This window comes from Chenopodium quinoa, unplaced genomic scaffold, assembly GCF_001683475.1.
Source record: "Chenopodium quinoa cultivar QQ74 unplaced genomic scaffold, ASM168347v1, whole genome shotgun sequence".
NCBI lineage: Eukaryota > Viridiplantae > Streptophyta > Magnoliopsida > Caryophyllales > Amaranthaceae > Chenopodium > Chenopodium quinoa.
Window position 1 is genome coordinate 735,516 of NW_018745650.1, and position 24,770 is coordinate 760,285.

The 24,770-nt window shown below is 40.6% G+C and overlaps 2 protein-coding genes and 1 long non-coding RNA gene across 4 annotated transcripts; all 3 read left to right on the forward strand.

Annotated features, from left to right (window-relative positions):
* Window positions 1–5,744: 5,744 nt before the first annotated feature.
* On the forward strand, window positions 5,745–6,871 carry LOC110716881. The gene is made up of 2 exons (XM_021895532.1): window positions 5,745–5,915; window positions 6,095–6,871. Exons 1-2 carry the CDS (start codon window positions 5,745–5,747, stop codon window positions 6,869–6,871), a joined length of 948 nt encoding a protein of 315 aa, XP_021751224.1.
* Window positions 6,872–9,312: 2,441 nt separating this feature from the next.
* On the forward strand, window positions 9,313–13,344 carry LOC110716965. Of its 2 annotated transcripts, XR_002510645.1 has the most exons (7): window positions 9,313–9,427; window positions 10,391–11,776; window positions 12,034–12,099; window positions 12,319–12,455; window positions 12,543–12,611; window positions 12,758–12,838; window positions 12,940–13,344. It is a non-coding gene; the product is annotated as an uncharacterized LOC110716965 (long non-coding RNA). The 2 variants fall into 2 exon arrangements; XR_002510644.1 differs by having other exon boundaries at window positions 12,034–12,455.
* Window positions 13,345–13,466: 122 nt separating this feature from the next.
* LOC110716968 (phospholipase D delta-like) lies at window positions 13,467–14,554 on the forward strand. The gene is made up of 3 exons (XM_021895618.1): window positions 13,467–13,972; window positions 14,087–14,235; window positions 14,312–14,554. The coding sequence occupies exons 1-3, from the start codon at window positions 13,804–13,806 to the stop codon at window positions 14,399–14,401; spliced, it is 408 nt and encodes a 135-aa protein (XP_021751310.1). The 5' UTR covers window positions 13,467–13,803; the 3' UTR covers window positions 14,402–14,554.
* Window positions 14,555–24,770: the final 10,216 nt, after the last annotated feature.

Below are 24,770 nucleotides of genomic sequence, written 5' to 3' on the forward strand. Positions count from 1 at the left end.
AATAAACATATGAATTACAATAAAAAAAATAGTTTTTTCATCTCCTAAACTTAAAATATAACTTAAACTAATATGTCATTTCATATCCCCACAATGTCCATGTATATATACCTAATTAAATTATTCCTTCCTCCTTTTCCACAATTCCGCACTCATTATCTGTTTGTTTTAAGTTTTAACTGTGAACTTCATTCACCTCAATAGTTTTGAAACAACTATTTCGTATTTTATACCAAAAGTTTCAATTATTGAAAAGCATACCTACGTGTAAAAATAATCTAAGTAACAACTCGTGCATCGAACGGGCCAGAATGCTAGTTTGTTATAAGACTTATTAGTAGAAGTGAGGAAGAGAAAGGACAATGCTTTCAACAAGAAGACAAGACACCCAATAGTAAGGAGGAGACAACGGTCAAGACTCAGGAGCCCCAGCAGGATTACAAGATGTATGTAGTCATGCTCCTAGCTTGAAAAAGAAGAAGAAGTGGAAAACAAGCATCGACTCATCTATCCACCAGGCCTATCATGTTAGGAAGAAGTATTGTAGGCCTATCATGTTGGACCAGGCCTGTCAATGTTCTAGTCGTGTCTTGGCTAGAACTCACTTCCTAGGAGCTTCGCTTGGGAAAGAGGTCTAATTTTGTGTTTGTTTGTTTTCTACCCCCCCCCCCAAAAAAAAAAAAAAAAAAAAACTAAGTCAATGGAGAAAAGGGGAGAAAGAAAATGAATACATAAAATATGCAATTATACAATTATGCTTTACCTTTTGTGCTATTTGGTTTTTCTTTTTCTTTTTTTTTTTTAATTATTTATTTTTTTTTTTTTTTGGTTCAAGCTAATTTCGACCAAGGTTTGTTTAGGTCAAGTAATTCGGGATAAAATAGGTTATGTCATTTAGGGTATTAGGTATTTTTGGTTCGGGTCACTTAACATATTTGGTAATTTTAGTTCAGGTCACTTTGATTATTGAGTATGTTCGGGTTAATTAATTCGGGTTATAATCGGGTCAAGTTACTTCGGGTATGGTGTAACTTCAGGTTGTGTCGCTTTGGATTTCAGGTTGACTTCATTTCGGGGGTAGTCGGGTCAGGTCACTTCAGATATCAGGTCAAAAATCGAGTTAGGTGCAGTCAAATTGGATAATCGAGTTGCTAATTTGGGTCCAATTCAGATCACAAAACAGGTAATCGAGTACGAGTCAGGCCAGGTTAATGTCATCGACTTATTTTAATACTCCATATAATATTTATAGATAGAAGAATTGTTTTGTCATACGCTTAACATTTCAAGTCCAGATCATAAACAATAAGCAAAAGCCCAAAATCCCTCATCTCCATCCTTGTAATTGTTCTTCGCCTCTAATTTCACATACCAAAATCAAAAGTCCCAGAAAAGTGTTTTGCTGAAGAGATAGAGAAAGTGAAAAAATGGCGAAGCCTTTGGGATCAACAGGTGAATTCTTCAGGAGACGCAATGAGTGGAGGAAGCACCTCACTCTCAGCAACCAACTTCGTTTTTGTTACGCGATGAGTTGGGCCGCCGTATGCTACACACGCGTCAACCAAATTTAAAAGCAAATAAATGTACAAAATGCTGAATATATCAATTTATCTTCATAGTATGATTATTATAGTGCATAAGTATCGTATATGCACTAAGTATCTGACAAAATTGTATTGCTGTATAAATATTTGTAGTATATAATATCTATTTTGATCTAGCTTTTATGGTCACATTTATAATCTATCTATACTAAGTATTTAAAAACACAAATCAAAGTTGACACATGTCCTCCTTCTCTTTCACCTTTCTTTATAATCATTCTCTTTCCTTATGTTTTCAAAGAAATTTTCTTCATCTCCCCTTTTATTTTTCAATAACTCTTTATATTTTGTAATCTCTATTTTAAATCAATAACAAATTAAATTTCCTAAATCTTCTCCTCTTCTCCCTCCATCTTTCAATTCAATTATTCACATTCAGCATTCAATTCTTTGACCCCCTTATCTTCCCTCTCTTCTAACATAAATACAAATTTTCAATAAAGCTTTTTCACATCACTTAAGTTCTAAGAAAAATAAAAAATTAGAGAAACTTCTCTCCAAATTTTATGTAAATTTTTAACGACAATGAAGATGATATATGATTGAAAAAGGAATTTTTTTAGTTTTATTGAGAAAAAGGAAATTTTTTTATTAATCAACACAAAAAGGATACACCGAGGTTACTAAACCCCTAGGAATATGCCCCTCAACCAATCTAAATCTTTATCTCTTACTTTACAAAAACAAACACTACTAATCTTATGATACACTTCAAAACCAATTCTATTTACAAGAATTTCATGCCTAAGAACTTTAGCCCCCAAATAGAATCATTTCTCTGCTGCCATATACTATCAGAGCATCACAAACACTCTGGAACACTTGTTTCTGAAATATGTTGCTAGCTCCCCAACACCAATCATTGTAGGTTGTAACATTTTTAAATTCCATGCTCCTCTGAAATCGTTCTTGAAGCAAAACTAGAAGTTTCTGACTATAATCACATTCAAACAAAATATGATCATTTGATTCTAAACAAGTATCGCACAAGGGGCAACTATCATCATCAAGCACTCCATACATCTTCAGCTTGTCCTTTGTTCTGAGTCTCCCCTAGGCTGCTATCCAAGTAATTAATAAAACGATGCTTGGGAATATTGAACCTATTCCAGATCCAATTACACCAAACCACCTCAAATTTAGTATGCTGCAATCACTTACAAGCAGAAGCTACTGTATAACTAGTAGCATTATGTTGCCATATGTTTCTTGTGAAACCATGCTTTATCTGTTCCTTAACCTTCCAAATTTGCTTCCATTGCCAGCTAACTTAAGGAGGACACCCCACTCTCTTCTAGTTTATATCCTTAATATAGTGGTGATTAACCCATCTCAGCTACAAGCTATCATTCTTGTTAGCAATATCCCATATGTACTTACCTATGATAGCAATATTCCAAGTCATACAGACCTGTACACCCAATCCACCTTGTTTCTTGGGTCTACAAATAATTTCTCAAGAAATAGGTGAAGTTCTGCTAGTAATAACTTTTCCATCACATAAGAAATTTCTACAGATAGTCACTACTCCTTCCAGCACTTTCTTAGGCAAGATGAACAAAGAAGCCCAATAAGAACGCAAGGACAAAAGAACAGAATTAACTAAAGTAGTTCTGGCTGTGTAAGACATAGTTCTTCCTCCCTACTACCTAATTTTTGCTACAGTCTTGTCAATAAGGATATTACAATCATCCTTAGACAATTTCTTAGCATTAACCTTCACCTCTAAATATTTAAAAGGGAGAGTACCTTCCTGGAAACCAGAAATGTTCATGATATATTCCTTCTCAGTCAAATTCACATTACAAAAATACACATTTTACTTTCCTTCATTAGCAACCAGGCAACATGCAGCAGCAAAGGTAGCTAAATCTCTCATTAATAAAGAAGCTAAGATATCATCTCCCCTACTCATGACTATTAAATCATCAAGAAAAACCAAATGATTAAGTCTCACCCCTCTGCACCTTGGATGAAACTTGAATTCCCTGTGTTCCTCAATTTTTTACAGGATCCTAGTCAAATATTCCATGCAAATAACAAATAAGAGAGGAGATAAATGATCACCTTTTCTTATTCCTTTCTTACCTGGGAAGAACCCATATACCTCCTCATTAAGAACCAGGGAGAAGCTAGGAGTGGTAACACACTCCATAACCTAACTGACAAACTGAGTAGGAAATTGAAGAGCTGTCAACATATCCCTTAGGAACTTCCAATTTACAGAATCATAGGCTTTCCTAATGTCCACCTTAAACATGCACCCAGAAGGAACATTCTTCCTATTATATCTCCCAACTAGATAAGTCTTATAATTCTACTTCGACCCTCCACCAACTCGAATTAGGATTCAGATTATTTCTCGAATTTGCCTTGGATGTTTTTTTTTTCAGATCGAATTCGGATTGCATTATCATCCTATCCTACGCTAAGAAAAAGTTCTAAACTACAAATTACTTGTATAAGTAACTCACTTCACCTAGTGTTCAATTAAATTCGAAGTACTGACCAAGTTTATAAATCTATTACATATTACTAGTAATAATTTTAGTTTATAAAAATTAGATATATTAAAATCTAATATATCATATCATATCACTAATAAATAAAACGAGTCTCGCATCCAGGCTACTAACAGGATAAAGTCGTATATCCTAATCAAAAGAATTATCTAATTCCTCTAACTAAAGTAGATAGGGAAGTAAATGAAAGTTAAACGCATTATAGAGAGAAAACTAGTGAGAGAAAGCCAGTGAGAGAAAGCTTGGTATTCGTCCCTAGTTTATTGATTTTGCTGGTTTTTTTCACTAAATCAAAAGCTATGGCCCGAAAGAAAAAGCAATTTACTCCTGCTCCTGCTAAAATCACTAATGAAATAGTTGAATCTCTGCTTGCTCCTACTTCGGTAGGGTTTCCACAATTGCATGAAGTTTTTGATGAAGGTGATGAGTTGGTAACTCCTGCCCCTAGTCTTGTGCATCCGTCAGCAGGGAAGGTAATTAGGAGGGACGCTGAATTCCTAGCTCTCAATTTTGGATCTATTGGCCCCAAATCGACTGCAACAGTTACTAATCCCCCGTGGCTAGCTCTTCAGCTACACCTGTTGCGGTTCCTGGTAATCAAGCTAATTTTCCGCCTCTTTCTAACCCTAATGTTGCAGAGACTGGTGATTTTCGAGGTGGGGGGACTGGGGTACAAGCTTTCAATGGTAAACTGAATGCGAAGGGGGTTTCTCTGAGCTATTTCCCTCCTCAGATTAAGAATGGTAAGTCTATTGCTGTATTACCTATTGATGAAATTGAAGAGGGTACTAGGAAGTGGAGTAATGCAATTGTCCTGTATGTGGTTGGATTCTATCCTACTATTGCCTCTGTTAAGCGCTTTATTGTGGATGAATGGGGAATTGATATAAACCCGAGGTTTTCTAGCATGATGAGGGATATTTTATTATTAATTTGTGTTCTCAAACTGATCTGAATGCTATATTGTGTGGGGGTCCTCACATGTTTTATGTAAAGCCGGCTATAGTGAAACCTTGGTCTGACAAATTCGATTTCAATGCTGAAATTTTGCGTACTGTACCTCTGTGGATTAAGTTGCCTAATCTTCCTCTCAATTGTTGGGGTACTGCACACTAGGTAGAAGTGGCAGCACTCTTGGTGTTCCAATTTGTGCTGATGAATGCACAACGAGACAATTAAGGGTTTCTTTTGCTCGAATTTTAGTTGAAATCGACATTACTAAGCCTCTAGCAAAATCTGTCTGGGTGGAGAGCCCTAAAGGAGAGGTTGTGGAGTTGACTGTGGAGTATGAATGGTCTCCTCCTTATTGCAGGAAGTGCAAAAGGTTGGTCATATCTGTGAAGAGAGCGAAACTTAAACAAAACCAACCTGCTGCTAAGCCTCAAACCCAAAAGAAAACTTGGGTTCAGAAAGTGAAAGAGGGGCCTGGTTTACCATCAAAGACTAATGGAGGGTGGGAAACTATGAAGAAGAAAGGGAAAGAAGTTGCTGAGAACATGATGCTTGTGCTAACTACAAACAAGTATGCTGTGTTACCTGAAGAACAAAATGCAGAAGAAAATGTTTTTGTGAGGCAGAATATTACTGAACCAAGCGGGGGTGGGCCCCCTACACAGCAATGATTCTCATTGTGTGGAATGTTAGGGGTCTAAATGATCCCAGTAAGGTGGCTGATGTCAGGCAGCTCCTTCATAGAACTAAATCTGAGTTAATTTGTTTGATGGAAACTAGAGTTAAACAGCATAAGAGTAGTGGTATACAGAAGAAGATCTCTTATGGCTTAACTTGGGTGTGTAATTATTCTGTTTCTTGAAAAGGAAGAATATGGCTCGGCTGGAAGAGTGATAGGCTCCATGTTGAGGTAATAAGTATTCACACTTAGTTCATTCACTGTCTTGTTAGTTCTGTTGATTACAGTAGGCAGATTGTTGTTTCCTTTGTCTATGGATTGCATAATATTCAGGATAGGATAGAGTTGTGGGGGGTATAAGGGCTATTGGCCCTATGTCTCTTCCTTGGATTTGCACAGGTGATTTCAATTCCGTGTTGCAAACTGATGATAGAATTAATGGGAGTGAGGTCACAGATTATGAAGTTAGAGATTTTAAAGAGTTTGTGGAGGATATGAATTTTATGGAGATACAAAGTAAGAGATCCTATTTTTCTTGGTCAAATAAAGCTCATGTTGAAGCTAGAACTCTTACTAGGATTGATACAGGGTTGATTAATTTTGAATGGTTGCTTCAATTTCCTAATGTGGAAGCTGTTTATATTTCCCCCTCCCTCTCTGATCATACTCCTCTTCTTTATGAGATTTTCCCTCCTTCTCCACGTAAAGGGAAACCTTTTAGATTTTTGAACTGTTTGATTACTCATCCAGATTTTATGAGCTTGGTGCAAGAGGTGTGGAATAATGGGGTTCAGGGTAATCCTATGAATAGAATTTGGAAAAAACTCAAGAATTTGAAAGTTCAGCTCAAAGATCTTAATCTTAACTCTTTTTGCAATGTTGATGAGAGAGTTGATTTAGCTCAGCAGGCTCTGCTTGATATTCAAGATCAAATGGCTCTTGATCTTCATTCCTTTGTTCTGATGGAGCAGGAAACTACTGCCATTAACCAGCTTAAGTACTGGAGATCTGTTCAGGAGAGCATTTACAGGCAAAAATCTAAAGTTGATTGGGTTAAACTTGGGGATTCTAATACCAAGTATATTTTCTCCATGGTGAAGCATAGAAAATCCTGAAACAAAATTGATACTATCATGACCGATCAGTATGTCCTGTTAAAAGCTATTGTTGATGTTGAGAAGGAAATTATTGATTTCTACAAGCAGTTGATGGGGTCTAGCTCTTCTGATCTTAATGATGTTGATCTTGTTACAATGAGATCTAGAAGGCAACTTTCTGTGTCGGCTCATAACCTTTTAATAGCTCCTGTTACAAATTCTGAGATTGATTGTGCTATTAAAGGAATTTCTGATGATAAGGCCCCGGGAATTGATGGCTTCAATGCAAAGTTCTTTAAGCATACCAGAGAGCTTGTTAAGTATGAAATCTATGAAGCTGTGCATGACTTCTTTGATAGTGGGGTGACGAGTTCTCAGTGGAATAGCACTACTTTAACTCTGGTTCCTAAAGTGCAAAATCCTTCTTATGTGAGAGACTTTAGGCCAATTGCTTGTTGTACTGATCTTTATAAGGTTGTTTCCGAAATTCTTACAGTTAGGCTTGCAAAGGTTATTAAGAAAGTTGTTGATGTTGCTCTGGCTTTATTCCCGGGAAGCACATTAGTGATAACATCCTGCTGACCATTGAGTTAATTAAGGGGTATAACCATAAATTCATTACTCCTAGATGTATGATGAAGGTTGAGTGAAAAAGGCTTATGACTCTATTGAATGGAGTTTTCTTAAGGATGTAATGTGTGAGCTTGGTTTTCCAAATGTGTTTATTGGTTGGATTATGGGATGCATTACCTCTGTTGCTTTCTTTATTTTGATCAATGGTATCCCTACAACTCCTTTCAGGGCGAAAAAAGGGTGAAGGCAAGGTGATCCCATATCTCCTTTTCTTTTTGCTATAGGAATGGAGTACTTGTCTAGATGCTTACACGAACTTGTTGCTGTGCCTGATTTCAATTTTCATCCAAGATGTGAAAAATTGTCCATCACTCACGTCATGTTTGCTGATGATCTCCTCATGTTTGCTACAGCTGATGAGACTTCTTTTAAGCTCTTGTTTAATGCTTTCAAGAAGTTCTCTAGGGCTTCTGGTTTGGTTGCAAATCTCAATAAGAGTGAGGTATACTTTGGGGGTATCAGTCTAGAGGATCAGGAGATTCTTCTGAGTTTTCTTGGCATGGTTGCCGGTTCTCTTCTTTTTATGTATCTTGGTGTGCCTTTGTCTTCGAAGAAACTGACTATCAAGCAATGCAAACCTTTGGTTCATAAGATTACTTATAGAATTGAAAGTGGGGGAAACTAGATTTCTCTCTTATGCTGGTAGATTGTAGCTTATTAAGAGTGTGCTTTTTGGGGTTCAAACCTATTGGGCATAGATTTTTGTTTTGCCAATAAAGATTGTGAGGGAGATTGAGAGCAGGTTTAAAGCTTTTCTTTGGACAGGAGCTGCTAACCCCACAAAGAAAGCTCTTGTAGCTTTAAACACCATTTGCTTGCCTAAAACTTTTGGAGGTTGGAATGTTATAGCTTTGCATGATTCGAATACTGCTGCTGTATGCAAAATCCTTTGGGATATCACTCATAAGGCTGATTCTCTTTGGGTAAAGTGGGTGCATGTCTATTAATTCAGGTTTGTGGATTTCTGGACAGTTGATATACCTCAAAAAGGTTCTTGGGTTCTAAGGAAAATAATGAAGTACAAAAGTCTGGTTGATGATATTGGGGGTTGGAACTCAGTGATGAGAAATGATAAGGTGCAAGTAAAGAAGATCTATAGCAAGTTGAGACTGCAGGTTGCTAAGGTTCCTCGGAGGAGAATCGTTTGTAATAACAATGCTTCTCCAAGGAGTGTGTTTATTTTGTGGCTTGCAAATTGGAATAGACTTATGACTAAGGATAGAGTTCTTAAGTGGAATTCTATGTGTGATCCTATTTGTCTTCTCTGTTTGCAAGAGAGGGAAACTGTGCAACACTTGTTTTTTTTTTTTTTTTTTTTTTGCAGCTACCACTAGTAGAAAAAATGAATTAGGCATCGCACATTTCACACCGGTTCTTGAAAACAAATCGTTTTCGCACATTTTCATCTTTTTCGCACCGGTTCAAACCGGTGCGAATTACAAACGAAAAAAGGAAGAAAGGGATTTCGCACCGGTTCTAACCAAACCAGTGCGAAATGTTAAAAAAAAAACCGGTTTATGGCTTTCTTTCTTTTTCTTTCTTTTTTCCCCCTGCTTTCCCTCCCGTTCCGCTCTTCTCTTTCTCTCTCGTTTTCGCATCTCCTTCTCTTCCTGAACTCCACTCCATTGAAGCAGCACCTCCTTCTCTCTCCATATCATTGGCCTATATTGAACTCACGCGTGCTCTATATTCTCCATTGAAGCCGATTCTGAGCTTTCTCACCTCCATTAAAGCAGCTTCGAGGTAAGATTTTTCTTGTGGTCTACTTAATCCCTCGAATTCATTCACAATCTAGGGTTTGTTGTTGATTTTCTTTTCAATTTAGTAATTTTAGGGTTGTGGTAATATAGGGTTTGTCATTGAAGCGCGCACGGCTACACCTCCACCACAACGGCCTCCTTGTCACGGCGGCACGGCCTCGAACAGTGGACTTGGTGTCTGGTGAGCTTGCCTTTCCGGTTTGTGTTACTTGCTGTGCATTGAGTTATGCTCGAGTTGTTATGTCTTTCAACTTTGTTGATAATTATGCTGTGCACTAAGTTGTTCATTGAGTTATGCTGTGCACCCCCTCACCGTCAACTCCAAAGACAAACACCATTGCCACCAATGTCACTGTGAGTACAACAAATGCTCTGCATCAGTTTTGCATTCTTGCCGCCCTTGAAGTCCTGAGTTCTATTAGTTTTTGTATACTGTTTGATATTTTTTTGGTTTGGTTTGGTTTTCTGCTCTCTAGGAGATGATTGGTTTGTGTGAGTCGTTGTCTAACAGGTTTATGAAATTCCTGTCGTCAATTTAGATATTCTTCTCTTTTCACCACCCAATTGTGTTAAACCATTGCACAACTTCGTTTTGTTAGTTTCATTATTTGAATTGTTGTCTATGATCATGAGAATGTGGAAATATGTGTTGTTTTTTTTTTTGCTCAAATAAGGAAGTGCTCAAATATGTAGTCTTTTTGTAAATTGTTTGACGATTCTATATCTAAGGTTATTATATTAGTCAGAATTTTTTGTAAGTCTCTCTTGTCTAGCATTACAAAGATCAGGGAATATAGGTGGTAAAAACGATTTGTTTTACATTTGAGGTTACTCTCTATGGATTGATAATTGGTTTTTGTTGAGGGATTCCTTTGCCATAACCATTCGTCTTCGTTTTGCATGCGTGTGTAGTGTGATAAGTGATGTGCAGAGCTGAGTAGTGTTTCTTAGATTTCAATGTTCTGTTTGCTATTGAATTTGTCTATCAATGTTGTTGGTTGTTATAAATTTAAATGTATGCTAAGTGTTATTGATTTCTCATTCTTACTGATGTTCCTTGTATATCGTATGCTGATTATAAAATACTTTTGATAGTAAGCTTGTGTGAGACAGAAGCATTTCTTATTGGAATTTCAAACTACAGGTCCAAGCAGTGCTCTTGCTCCTTGGAGAACGTGAGACTCATGCTGGAGTTCCAACAACTGAGGTTGCTTTTGGACAAGACGATAGGGTAGTACTTTAAAAAAAAAAAAAAAAAAAATACATACAGTAGGTGATTGTGGTGAAGCTTGTGAGAACGATATAATAACTTGTTTCCTATATATATGTTTTGAGCTGATTTTGTAATAAATTTGTAGGCCAGTGGAAGTCCTGCGAGGAAATCCATTATATCTCACCGGATAGCTTCCTTGGTTAGGTTTCGGGAGAAAAAAAAAGAGAGGTGTTTTGATAACAAAATCAGGTATACTATACGAAAGGAGGTTGCTCAAAGGTGAGATTTTTCTCTTAAGTTTTTTTTTTTTTTTTTTTTTTTTTTTTTTTTTTTTTTTCAGTTTCATATTTCTCAGTCAGTTTACCAAATTGTTATGGCTATGCTGCTGTATTCACTGTTGGTCTGTCGGGAGTTCTATTATTATCTATGCTAAGGAGGTCGTAGATATGATGTAGAACTTGTGAACTCATTAGTTGTCACACCAAATGTTCACACTTATAAAGATGTATCAGCTTGTTTTGTTGGCTCTACGACCTGCTGCTCTTGGTTTGCTTCGATTTCGCTTCCTTATGGTTTTGATTTTGTTTTTTTTTTTTTTTTTTTTTTTTTTTTTTTTTTTTTTTTTTTTGCTGTTCTCAATTTGGATCTTCGTTGCGATTGATGAATTGTTGGTTGATTTTGTTGTTGTTGTTTTAGGGTTGTCGAATCTGGTTGTGTTATTGGATTGATTTTTAATGGATTTACTCGTGAATTTGTTCTATGTTTGAGTGATTTTTGCCAATTGAGGTTAATTGGAAGAAATTAAGGGTTTCCTGATTTCTCGAGGCTGTTTGTGGAATTTTGGGGGAATTGGAGATGGATAGGGGTTGCGGTGGTGGTTTCGTGGGTGCGGTGGTGGGTGTGGTGGTGGTTTCGTGGTTGCTGGGTTGTCAGTTTTAATTGTGTCTAGTCAATATTGTTCACACAGATAATTAGAACTAGTTCAACTCTTGATTGATAGCTATTCAGGTATTAGTTAGACATCGTCGAGATTTCATTAATTTTGGTTCTTGTAAATATATGAAATTAGATTGTTATAGGAGCCATAGTGAACTTTTTTTTTTGGATTTTTTGTTTTGACAGAGTGATTCTGATGGTAAAAGGCTCAAATCAACAGGATCCGAAGATGAAAATCAGAATCAGAGAGCTAATAATGAAACAACTTCTGGAAAAGGAGGTGAACAAAAGAGTAAGCCAGTGTCTGATCCATCAAAGGATTATATTTATGTTCGAGCAAGGAGAGGTCAAGCAACTGATAGCCATAGCCTTGCTGAAAGGGTATTTGATTTTTCCTTGCTAATTTGTTTTCACTATTTTTATGCCTTCATCTTTTTTTGCAAGTCTCTATAGTCGTTTTTAATTTCCAAAAATTATAACCTCACTATACAATTGTATATTATATGATCATTTTAAGAGAATAGATTTTTTTTTTTTTTTGGTATTTATTGTTTTCCTGTAAACCATTTGCTGTCAGAGATGTAGGAATATGATACAGTTGATAAAATGTCAGATTTTTTTTTTTCTTTTGCTGGCAGGCTTGAAGAGAAAAGATCAGTGAGAGGATGAGAATACTACAAGATGTTGTCCCTGGGTGTAATAAGGTTCGACCACTGCTACTTCAATTTTTCCATCTATTGCTGTTGTCATTATTGTTATCATCTGAAGGGCTGATAAACTGTCGTATTTATTTTTGCCATTGACATGAGTATTAATTGGACTGAATTCTCGGTCCACTTTTCTCTTATTGCATCTTATCGATCAACTTATCTAGTTACACTGTAAATCCTACTAAGATTTTTGGTATTTGGTGGTGTTTTAAGTTTTTCGAATATGTTTGAAGAGGTTCATGATCAATATCCTGATTCCTGACCAAATACCTGGGTTTCAAGTCATTGGCAAAGCATTGGTACTTGATGAGATCATAAATTATATCCAATCGTTACAGCGTCAAGTTGAGGTGTGTAATTGCTGAAGCTGCTAGTTGTATGTTCTTTCCGTTGCCTTCTTATTGAGTTCTAAAACTAACCCTGAATGCTTGTTGCAGTTTCTCTCGATGAAATTAGCTGTCAATACGAGAACTAGCCCTGGTATTGAAGGATTTCCCTCAAAAGATGTAAGTAAAAAGACTACAAACTTTTGTCTCTACAAAGAATGAGCTGTGGCAATACATTTTTTTTTTCTGTCACCGGATCCTTTTCCTGCTGCTTTGTTAAACATGAAGTATATGATACGTGTAACATTGGAATGTAAATTTTGCAGCAGCTTGCAAGCTTCTGATTGGCCTTAGCTTCAGAAATTGAGGGGCAGGAGGCGAGTGTTGTCACTGAATGCATTCTCAAGGTAATAGCTCAGTCTTAGGATTGGTCTGATATACTCGTAACTTTCATTAAGTTGATCAAAACATCAGAATCTGATCATTTGGGATCTGTCTGCTTAAACAGATTTTGGGACTTGATATCTGTGCTGATACTATGGTGAGAAATGAAATGATAAGGGGTATTTCTGGAGGACAAAGAAAACGACATTGTAAAACTGTATTACTCCTTTCAAGATGCTGAATATTTGTATCTGATTACTTGCAAAGGAATAGGAGAAAGTTGGTAAGCTATGTGCATCTTGTGACTACTGAGATTGAAGCTGTAGAGTTGTTAAGTACGAAGTATATCTCAAGTACAAATTGCACAAATTGAAGAGGGGAAAACAGTGAAATAAGGGATTTTTTCAGAAATTGAGCAGAGCAATTTTTGTGGTGAGACGACGAACAAGAAAGTCTCCTTCCAATGAATTCGACTTTACTATTGCTGGTATTTTTCTATTTCCTCCCAATTCACCATATTTTCAAGCTTTCATTTTGCTCAATTTTCAATTTATGTGCTACAATATTTTATTAAAAATCTTGATAAATCTATAAAAATAAAATAAAAATGAAAGAAAAGAAAACTCTGTGATGTTGATTAATTCTAGTAATACAGAGAAAGTGGTTGGAAAAAAATGTGTTCTTGTAATTAATCCTAGATTTTTTTTTTATTTTTTTTGTTGTGATTAATTTAGGAAATTTTAGGTTTTGATATCTTAAAACAATGTTATTGATAGAGATTCTTGCGGATTATCATCTTTCTGTTTTTTTTTTTGGCAATTACTGTGTTGGAGTTTTGGACTTTGGAGGCTTAGAACAATCACCTGTTTGTTGTTGGTAATTGCTTCTGTTTATTGAAATTTGCTGCTATACCATGTTATATCTGGGTTCTTTTCATTGACCACATCTCTCACTTGATTTTTTCGATAATGAAGCCAATTTGGACTCAATGTACCTGCTTTCATTGCAGAACCTGGTTTGTGCCAAGAATTTGGTGATAGACAAGAGCATCCAAACAACATACATTGAAGCAATCAGATCTGCTCAACATTTCATTTATATAGAAAACAAGTATTTCCTTGGATCATCATATGCATGGCCAAATTACAAAAATGCTGGTATGAAATTTTCAGCTTCCCTTTCTTATAATCTTCCTGTTGAAGTTGTTTAGAAAATGTGAATGTTCCTGTTGGATTCGATAGCTAGTGTGCTTAATGATAACGTACTGGCAGGTGCTGATCATTTGATACCTATGGAGTTGGCACTGAAGATTGTTAGCAAAATCCGAGCCAAAGAGAGATTTGCTGTCTACGTTGTCATCCCTATTTGGCCTAAGGGTGTACCCACCTCTGCTTCCGTGCAAGAAATTCTTTTTTGGCAGGTAACATATCAAACCGGTCGTGGATCAAGATAGTTATGGACTGATTCATTATAGCCTGACATGTGCATTTCAACAGGGTGAAACCATGCAAATGATGTACAGCAAAATAGCACAGGAGATTAAAGCAATGAACCTCGAGGATGCATACTCAATATATATGAAATGAGTGCCAAAGAGGATTGTGAAGTTTTATGCTTCATTAGAACAGGTTTTTGGAGTATTAGAAGTAAATTTCTGTAACTTGATATATATGTTAGTGCTTATATATAAATTTTAGTGAAAAAAAGCAAAAAAAAAAATTTTATTTTTTTTTATTTTTTGGGGGCATTTTTGGCACCGATTTTGGAAAAGAACCGGTGCTAAAAGTTTTTAAAAAAATCTTTTTGGCGAATATTGGCATCGGTTCTAAGGCAAAACCGGTGCGAAAAGTGTGGTTTTTAGCACCGGTTTTCACCAGAACCGGTGCCAAAAGTTTGATTTCGCACCAGTTTTGAACCGGTGCTAAATGTCATGGGTTTTAGCACCCCCCAAATCTAGACCAATTCAAAACCAGTGCTAAATGGGGGTTTTGAACCGGTGCAGATTACGTGTTTTCGCCTAGTGTACTCTAGTAGAATATGGAGGAGGTTGTTGCAATTGCTTAATTATCAGAAACCTGTTCAAGGTTTCTGTTTCGCGGTTTTTTTTGATGTCCTGCGGGAGAGTTACAATTTCAAGACTGGTCTTTGGACGCCTGTACCTGCAAAATAACGGAGACTCTAGGTGGGTGGAATTCCGCCTCCAATGATCAAGTTAGAACGTGTATGGAGTCTGTAAAAGGTGCGGAAAGTAAAGTATTTTCTCGGATTCCGAGAGAATATCTGCAATTAATGATTGCTCAGTTTCTTTTTTGTATATTTTTGAATGTGTCCCATGATGGGAACATCTCCCTATTTATAGGGTTTCGAAATGCGTGCCACCATCCTAGGTTACGGAAACCTAGGAATGGTGGGCTTCCTTGGGAATTGGGCCAGAAAAGCCGCCATTATTCCCAATCATTGGGGATGCCACGTGTCAGCAGGGGATTGGTTCTCTGGGAACCTCTCCTGAAGTGACACGTGTCACCTTCTTATTGATCCACGTGTCCAGGGTAAAATACCCAAAACATTTGCCCCTCACGGGTGCCACGTGGCACCAGTGACACCTGTTAGGTGGCCATTGGTGGACGATTTTTAACCGTTGGTCTTCTAGGGAAATTACGGGGATGCCCCCTGAATTACCCTTCTATAATTAGATTTTTAACCCCTCCTTTTTTTGGATATTTCCAAAACTTAGAGAGAGAGACATCCGTTTTTTTAGAGAGATAAGCTCTGCCAATTGCCTGTGTACCTGGCAAGCAATTGCTTTCATTTCACTACTTACAGCCGGTTCATCGTCTAGGTAGTTTGCAAATTGTCATTCTTTTTCAAAGGGGTACATCCGGTTATCTCTTCTTTAGAACCGTCTGTGTACCTTTCAAGCAAGCTTTGGCATTTTAAGTGGGTACAACCGGTCCCCTGCCTGAGCATCTTGCAAGCCATTGTTCAGTTTCCGCTTGTTAATTCAGCCGGTCACCGCTTGACTACCTTGCAACTCATCTCATAGGTACCGCTTCACCTCTTCTCAACTCTTTTATATATTTCCGTTTGTGTACATTTGCTCCGTTAATGGATTCACCAATAGCACACACGACACAACGTAGTTTAGAGGGCAGCCGGTCCCTTGGTACGGCTGAGTCTAGAATTGAGGGAACCGCCTCTAGGTGCCTGGATCACTCTTGCTCATCTCCCAATCCGACTGTCTCCGTGTTTGTGCAGGACACTATAGCCAGGACTAGGAAGATGGTTGTAGATCCAGAGTATAGGGAGGAGAGCACCGAAGAAAAGCCGCCTGAGGGAGATCAGGCTGAGATGGCAAGAGGATCCTTCAAGGGCACACCCAACACACCTAGAGTCCGAAAATGGAGACGGAGGAAAGGGCGCCTCCGTATCTGGTCAGGAGGAGGCGGGTGGGAGTGCCTCTGAGAGAGACGGGAGTGAATTCGCCTCTGGTTTTGGCTCAAGTAGCTCTCTAACTCCGGACGTGGATAGTGAGGAAGAGGAGAGGCCAACATGGAATAATAAAGGGGATCCACTTTAAATCTATATTTCTGCCAAAGACAGAGCAAATATGGAAAGGCACCTGGAGACGGTTAAACTCAAGCGTCCAATGGGTGCGGGATACACTATTCGGGTGCCGCCCAAGTTTGGAACCATATCCCGGAGTGACGACTAGTCAGACACCAATAAATATTTCGGCTGCTATGAGGCGACATTTTTGGCTGGGCTCCGCTTCCCCCGTCACAATGCAATAAAGGCTATCCTTAGAGGATATGGCCTAGGCGTGTGGCAGTTACCCCAAACTCCTGGATTAACATCTTGGGCTACATCGCCGCCTGTGAGATGCAGGGTCTTCATCCCGGCTGGGAGGCCTTTGCCAAGATGCACTATCTAAGCTGAAGTCCAGGCGGGTGGAGGGCATGGTACACCTTAACCATGTACCCTAAATACCTGATGACCCTAGACAAACCGTCTAAGTGGTCAGACTGGAAAACCCGCTTCTATCTGGTTTCTGCCCCCACTAAGCGAGAAAACTTGAACTTCGCACATACAACCGGAAACCAGACCTTCTGGGACAGAAGTGCAAGTTGCCTCAAATCCCAGATGAGGATTACGAAAAAATAATAGAGGCGGGGTTTTTTGAGCTTACAACCACCACCCTCTCAACCGATGAATTAATTAGTGTACCTAAAAACTGGTACCTAAACATGAATTTTTGAGGGACGAGGCGTTTTTGTCCGCTTGTGGGTTGAGCAACCAATTTAACAACGTATGTAGATAGTTTCTCCGGCTGTGTTTTGTCGTTTCTATCTTTTGTAACTTGTATTTTTCTTGCTCGATGATCTAACAACCGGTTTTCTTTTGTAGAAACTGCATTAAACATGCTTTCAGTGGACAAAACGCCTGCTAAGTCCGTCGCAGACATTTGCAGGGAGAATGCGAAGAAGAAAAGAATCGCACAGGCGGCTAAAAAGAAGGTATTAACCGCCTGACTTAGCTTCCAATTTATTGCTTTATTTCTTGGTGTACAGACGGTGACAAACCGTTTGTATAGTTTGTACCTGGTCCCAGCTTGATGTCTAATTTCTGACTTGTTTTCTAGGAGGGAGACAGGGCTCCTAGATCCCTTTCCAGGGTCATCAAACGAAGGTCTGGTGAGGAGACATCTGGCAACTAGTCCAGGAAAACCTCATCTGCTCAGACGGCCTCCCGAGCGTCTGTTGGAGGAAAGAGTCTACAAATAAACGTAGACCTTACCTCCTAGCCGGATGTTGCTGCGGTGCCGTCTGGTGTCTTGCCCCCTTGGGCTGCAGGCGATTTGAGCCTTCAGCCGCCTCACCAAGGTATTGCTGAATTCTTCAACTCCCTTGAGCTTGGCTGGCCCATGTGGGTCAAGTCACATTCTTGTCTTCAGTCAGAAGGTTCCTCTGGCAGCCGACAATCTATTGGAGGCGGTTATGCTGCTTTCTCTCCGTCTCTTTCTAGTGCAGATATGTCTCCCCGATGGCCGGTGTTTCGGGGTTTTTGGATTCCCTCGGAAGAGTTACAATTCCAAGGATGCGCGTCGACCGTCTATACCTGCAAAACCATGAAAACTCCGGTTGGGTGGAGTTCCACCTCCGACGATCAAGTTAGAACGTTTCCGGATGTATAAAAGTGCGGAATATAGAGGTTTTTCCATCCGGTTCAGAGAGAATTCTGCAATTAATATTTGCTCGGTTTTTGTGTATGTATTTATGAATACGTAATAAATGAGGATTTTCCTCTATTTATAGTGGAAGAGGATCAGTTCCCCTATTAGGGTTAAGGTGCCACGTGTGAGCGGAGGAGTGGATCCCCTTGGGCCTCTCTGAGGCTAACACGTGTCAGCATACCATTGGGCCACGTGGACAGGGTATTTTTACCCTAAACATTTGCCCCTCACATGTGTGACGTGGCTCGCCACGTGGCACCTGTGACAGGTGTCACATTCTGGGAAGGTGACGGTTCGTCTCCTTCCCTCTTTCTCTCTCTCTCTCTCTCTCTTTTTTTTTTTTTTTTTTTTTTTTGTGAATTCGAATTTCGAATTTGAACAGGGAGGTGACGGTTCGTCTTCAGGGTTCTTCTATAAGTAGAAGCCCTCCTCTCATTTTCACACTTTGCAAGTTTTCATTTTTTAGAGAATTTCTTGTAGAACGCTCTAATACCGGTTGCTTGTTTATTCAAAACCATCCTTTCTTTCTTCACTCATCCGGACACCGTCAGAGTGTTCGTTGCTTAACTCTTAGATCCCGCTTGACCATAGTCAAGTTTCTTTCCTTTGCTTTCAATATACCCACAGCCGATCATAATCGTCTAGGGCATCTTCAAGCCACTTTCCTCAAACCGCCTGAGTACCCTTTTTATTTTCTCTAGCTTTCAATACACCCACAGCCGGTCACTACCGTCTGGGGTATCATCAAGCCATACTTCAGAGAAACAGTTGGGCTGCTTCAACAATTCAGGTGCTCTTTGAAGAGGGTACATCCGGGATACCGTTTGGGGTATCATCAAGCAACCAAGAGGATTTCCAGCTGCTGACTTCAAGAAGTCAACCGTCTTCAGAGTTTATACAACCTCAAGGTACCGTCTCTGCCCCTTGCAACTTTTTTGCGCTTTTTTCGATTGTATTGAATAATGGACTTACCCAACACACACACGGCACGGCCTAAGACAGTTGTCAGCCGGTCACCGAAAACTGTTGAGTCTAGGACTAGGGATGCCATCTGGGGGTGTTTGGACCACCCTTACTCTTTTGCGAATCCGACCGTCTCTGTTCATGTGCAGGACAGAATGGCTCGGACGAGACGGACGGCTGTAGACCCCGAATATCAGTCAGACGGCTCAACCAAGGCTCCGGCTGAGGATGTACCTTATGACCAGACGGGCGTACCTAGCACGCCCGGGGATGAGATATTGGAGGAATCCGAGAGTACAGACGGCAAAGAGGATGAGGAGGCATATAAGTGGCCCTCTATCAACAATCCAACAGAGGCACATATGACCGCCCGGGATGTGGTCACTTTGAACGCCACCCTTCCGGCATTTTTGAAAAAGCGCCCGGTTGGTAAGGGATGGGAGATTGTTGTGCCGCCTGTAGAGGCATCCATCGTCTGGGATGACGACCTTGACCACGACAATGACTACTTTGGCTGTTATGAAGCGGCATTCAAAGCTGGCCTTCGGTTCCCCCTCCACAACATAATAAAAGCCATTCTAAGGGGTTATGACCTTGGCGTCTAGCAGCTAACACCCAACTCTTGGGTGAATATACTAAGATACATCGCCGCCTGCGAGATGCAGGACATAACGCCTATCTGGGAGGCGTTTGCACATATACACTACCTCAGCCGTGTCCCAGGCGGCTGGAATGCGTGGTATACATTGACCACGCATTCGGAATATATGATGATGCTCGATAAGCCGTCTAAGTGGAGCAGTTGGAAGAGAAATTTTTACATGGTTTCTTCCCCCTCGCTGCAACTTAACCACCGGCTGCGTCGCTACAACACCCACCCGGCTCTCCTTGGAAAGAAGTGCGCCCTTCCCAAACTACCAGAGGTGGCTTGGGATCAAATAATGGAGACATGTTTTTTCAAAAGACCACCTTTCTTTTGGATGATGGGACACAAGTCATTATCCCCAAACACTAGGTCCCTCATCCGGACTGGCTTAAGGACGAGGCGTTCCTTTCCGCCTGTGGCCTTAGCTTATTTTAGAGCAGACGTATGTTGATTGTTAACCGACACTTTATACCGTTTGTATCATACTTGAATGGTTTCTGATTTTTTGATTTTTCTTCCTTATAGAGAAAGGATTAGAGATGGTGCCTCCCGAAAAGACACCGGCTAAGTCTGCTGCTGAGATCCGGAAGGATCAATTAGAGAAAAAGAGGGCCCAACTGGCGGCCAAAGATGATGGGGTAAGCGCCGGCTGAGTTCTTTTACTGTTTGCATGATTTGAAGCAGACGGGGAGCAAGAATGTTCCTCGCTCTTTAACAAAGATGCTGAAGAGACCGAGAGAGGAGCCCTCCAAACCTGCTTCAAAAAGCCGGAAGGTTCCGGCTGGCCCTACCTTTACCGGAAGGCCGCCTGAGCCTGAGAGGCCTACTTTCGCAGGCAAAAGCCTGAAAGATCTTGGCTTGGGCTTAGGGCCGGCTGAGGTCAGAACTAGGGAGCCCGAAGTGACCCCTCAGCCTGAAAATCAAGCTACTGCTCTCACCTTTGATCCCCCCTGGCCGCTTGGACTTGTGCGAGTCAAGTCCCTAGCTAACCAGTCAAGGGATTCTTCAGGCAGCCGGCCGAATATAGGCGCTGCATATGTTCAGTACTTAACCGATAAATCTATTGATGCAGATGCCTCTTCTCGTTGGTCGGATGTCCAAAACTACGCCAAGAGAATGCTGAGAACCCTTACCCGGTCCGAGAAGGAGGCGGTACCAGGTATAAATTAGGTCAACATAGACCGCATCAACTCACTGTTGGCTAAGGTAATTCACCGGTTGGGGTGCTTTTGTGCCATTTTATTCATTGCCGCTTGTAGCTTAATTGAAAACTAACTCCCTTTTCGGCTGGCTTTGCAGGTGATGTTGAGGGTTGACGGCATGAAGGTCCCCTTGCGGAAAAAGCAAGAGGTAAGGGATTGCCCAGAGACGGGCAGCCGAACTCATTGATGTTACCCAATATAACTCCCTTATGTATGAAATCCAAACTAAAAGCCGGGAGATGAAACAGGAGGAGCTAATCAAGGAGATCACGGTTGCTGCTGATATAGCCAACAAGAAATCAACCGACTTTGAACTCCAAGTCAAAAACCTCCTGGCGTCAAAGCCTTGGGGGATGCTGACAATGAGAACGCTAAGCTGCAGGCAGAGGTCAACCGGTTGAAGAATGAGTTGGCCCAGACCTAGGCGGACCATAAAGAAAAGCTGGCGGCTGAGCAGAACCGGCTGGTTACCGAGAATGAGCGCGACTGTAAAGAGCGCATGAAGATGGCCTGGTCCGTGATCCATCTGGACACCGACTATGCTTTCTTTGACCTACGGTACAAATACACCACTAAGGTGTTTGATGCCCAGGTTCTCAGGACTGAGAAGCCGGTGCCCTTTGAAGAGTGGGCCGGCATTGCCGAAGAGGAAGTGGAGTAGGTAGAAGATCAGATGCCGGGTGGGGTTGACGAAGCTCAAGCCCAGCAAACTCAAGAGGCTCCTCCTTTCGGCCAGGACCAGCCGTCGCAGCAACAACAACAGCAGCAGTAGTAGCTTTATTTGTTTCCTTCTTCCCTTCTACTTCTGGCCTGCGAGCCGTGTATTTTAAGATGTATCTCCTTCCCCGAACATAGGTCTGGTTGACAATCTTTTATTTTTAATATATTTGTTGACTGAGTAGATTTTACCTTTGATATTGATTGCTTTAATTTTTGCAATTTTCCCTCGTACAAATCTCTTTTTGCAATTTGTTTTTGTAATTTTTCCTCGTACAAATCTCTTTTTGCAATTTGATTCAATACGTGCGGTACGCCGGATGCATTGGCTCTACCTGCCCCTGGAAGGTTGTTCGCTTAATATTATCGAACTCTAAGCAGGCAGCAGTCCATACAAGCTTCCGGACAAATAGATAGGCGGTCCTTAACCGCATTTAAAAATAGAACTATTCTAAGTTGGATTAGCAGGCGGTGCCGGCTAAGGCTAACCTAGATTATTCTTTGGACCGTCTACTCTTTGGGTATCCGTCATTGCCGTTTTTTGGTATGCAGACGGCCATTGGCCAAACGTATGTATCATAACCACGTTATGGATTAATTGCTAAGGTTTTGACCTTGCGTAATTCGAGTTTGTAACCGGTTGTAATGCTTTTGAGCAAAGACCGGCTACATTCGACTAAGATTTAAATTACCGCCCGCGTTGCTTTAAAGCAATGGATGGTTGTTTCTTGGTTTCAATTAATCATTCGAACGACCGTGATTTATCTTTAACCTAGACAGTCGGTTAAAGCCGCTTGAGTTATGATTTATAGAACAATGTACCACCCAAATGGGAGATGTTCTCTTCGACGAATTCACCCGAATGGGCGTCACTGGTTGCCTGCTCATGTTGGAGCAGGTGGTTTAAAATATATCCGGCCATTGGCCTTAGTAATAGCTAAGTTTGATACTTAGCCTATGTCTACTCAGTTTAGAGCAGACGGTTGCCCAGTTGTGCATTGCACAGATGGGATTTTGTACAAAAGATAATGGAAATAAAGCATTCTTTCATTAATATACTCTATTTACAAAAATTACAAGTCCTTAGAAGTAGTACTTCTTCAAGTTATCTACATTCCAGGTTCTGGCTAGCTGCTTGCCGTTTGGAGTTTCCAGGCGGTAGGTGCCGCCTATAACTTCTTCAAAAATCCGGTAGGGGCCCTACCAATTAGAGGTTAGCTTTCCTTGCTCATTTTCCTTACCGGTCGCCTTCATTTTCCGTAACACAAAGTCCCCCACTTTTAGGGGCTGTTTGTGTACTCTTTTGTTGTAAGCCCTCGTCATCCTTAGACGGTATATCTCATGACGCAAGGAAGCATTGTTAAGAAGTATGGTTTCAATTTCTTGACTGCCATGAACAAGGCGAGGCCAAATTTTTCAACCAGGGGGTACCGCAGTTCAGCATTTCGAAGGACATGGCTAATGAAATAGACCGGGAGCTGGATGAGAGAATAGCACTGAGTTCATGATTTGAGACGGCCAAATAAATATAGAGAATCTCTCCTGCTAAAGGGTTGACCAGCCGTGACAATGAGTCAAGGTGCTTTTCGATTTCTAGAATGCCGCCTATGCATTATCCCCCCATTCAAATCTATTCTTCTTTTTGATTGCCTGGAAGAAGTAGAAGCACTTGTCGCCTGACCGGCTGAGGAATCTCCCCAATGCCGCTAGACATTAGGTAAGTTTTTGGATTTCCTTGACAGTGCAGGGTGACTTCATGTCAATTACCGCCTGTACCTTTTTCGGGTTGACCTCTATCCCCCTTTGATCAATCAAGAATCCGAGAAACTTCCCAGACTCAACACCAAAGACACACTTTTTGGGATTAAGCATGACCTTATGCCGCCTGAGGGTGGTGAAGGTTTCTCGGAGGTCAGCAAAGTGATCCGTCTGGAGCTTAGATTTGACTATCATGTCATCAATTTACGCCTCTACATTCCTCCCAATTTGATTAATGATGACCGTATTAATCATCCGTTGGAAGGTAGCAGGCGCATTTTTCAGACCAAATAGCATCACTGTATAACAAAATAACCCTTGATCAGTGGCGAATGCCGTCTTCTCTTGATCTTTTTTCCGCAAGGGTATCTGATGGAAGCCTGGATAGGCGTCCATGAAGCTCATCAAGGCATGACCGGCTGTAGAGTCGACTAGACTGTCGATCTTTGGAAGTGGATAGCTATCTTTCGGACATGCCTTATTCAGATCTGTGTAATCAACACACATCTGCCAGGTACCATTCGACTTTTTGACAAGGACAACATTGGGTACCCAATCCGAGTAGTAGCATTGCCGAATGAACTCGGCATCCAGTAGCTTCTTGACCTCGACGGCTGCCGCCTGAGATCTTTCCTCGCCGTGGTTCCTCTTCTTTTGCCTAATCGGCTTCTTTTTTGGATCCATGGCAAGTTTGTGGACAGCAAGATCCGAGCTGACGCCTGGAATCTCTTCCACTTCAAAGGCAAAAATTTCTTTGAATTCCTTCAGTAGTTAGTGCAAATCTGCACCCAACTTGGCAAAAGGAACCGTCCGTACTTTAACGGTTCGTTCCGGACAGCTGTCATCTAGAACAATGTTAATATTTTCACCAGCCAGTTGGGGACGGAGATCATCTGACCGCTCCCCGATCAAGGATTGCTATTGCTTCCCTTCTTTGGTGGCTACCAGGTGGTTTGCCTTTCTATCTTTGCCGGCTGCTTTGGGAGAAGGCGCGGCTTCCTTGAAGTTATCAAGGTCAATGGGTTCCTCGCCTTGGCCAAGTGCGGCCATAGTAGGCTTGAGATAACACTCTCTTGCCGTCTTCTAATCCCCGTTAAGGGAACCCACCATTCCATCACCCTTCTCAAATTTGATCAGCATTAAGGATGGGATGATGACTGCCTTGGACTCGTTGAGGGTTGGACGGCCCAAAATCAGATTATAGGCAGTCAATTCCTCGACCACTAAGAACTTGACGACCATGTGTCGTCCTTCCCCCTTTTCTCCTAGCCGGATGGTGATAACTTGCTATTTTATGCGGTTTTAGGGCGTATTTGAACCTAGTTTACCTGAACAAATTTGTGTTTTGGTTCACTTTTACCCTATTATTATGCAATTTTTGTGTATCCTATGCTTCACGGGTTGTTAGTGTTTTTGTTGAGATTTTAGGTCCAAAGACG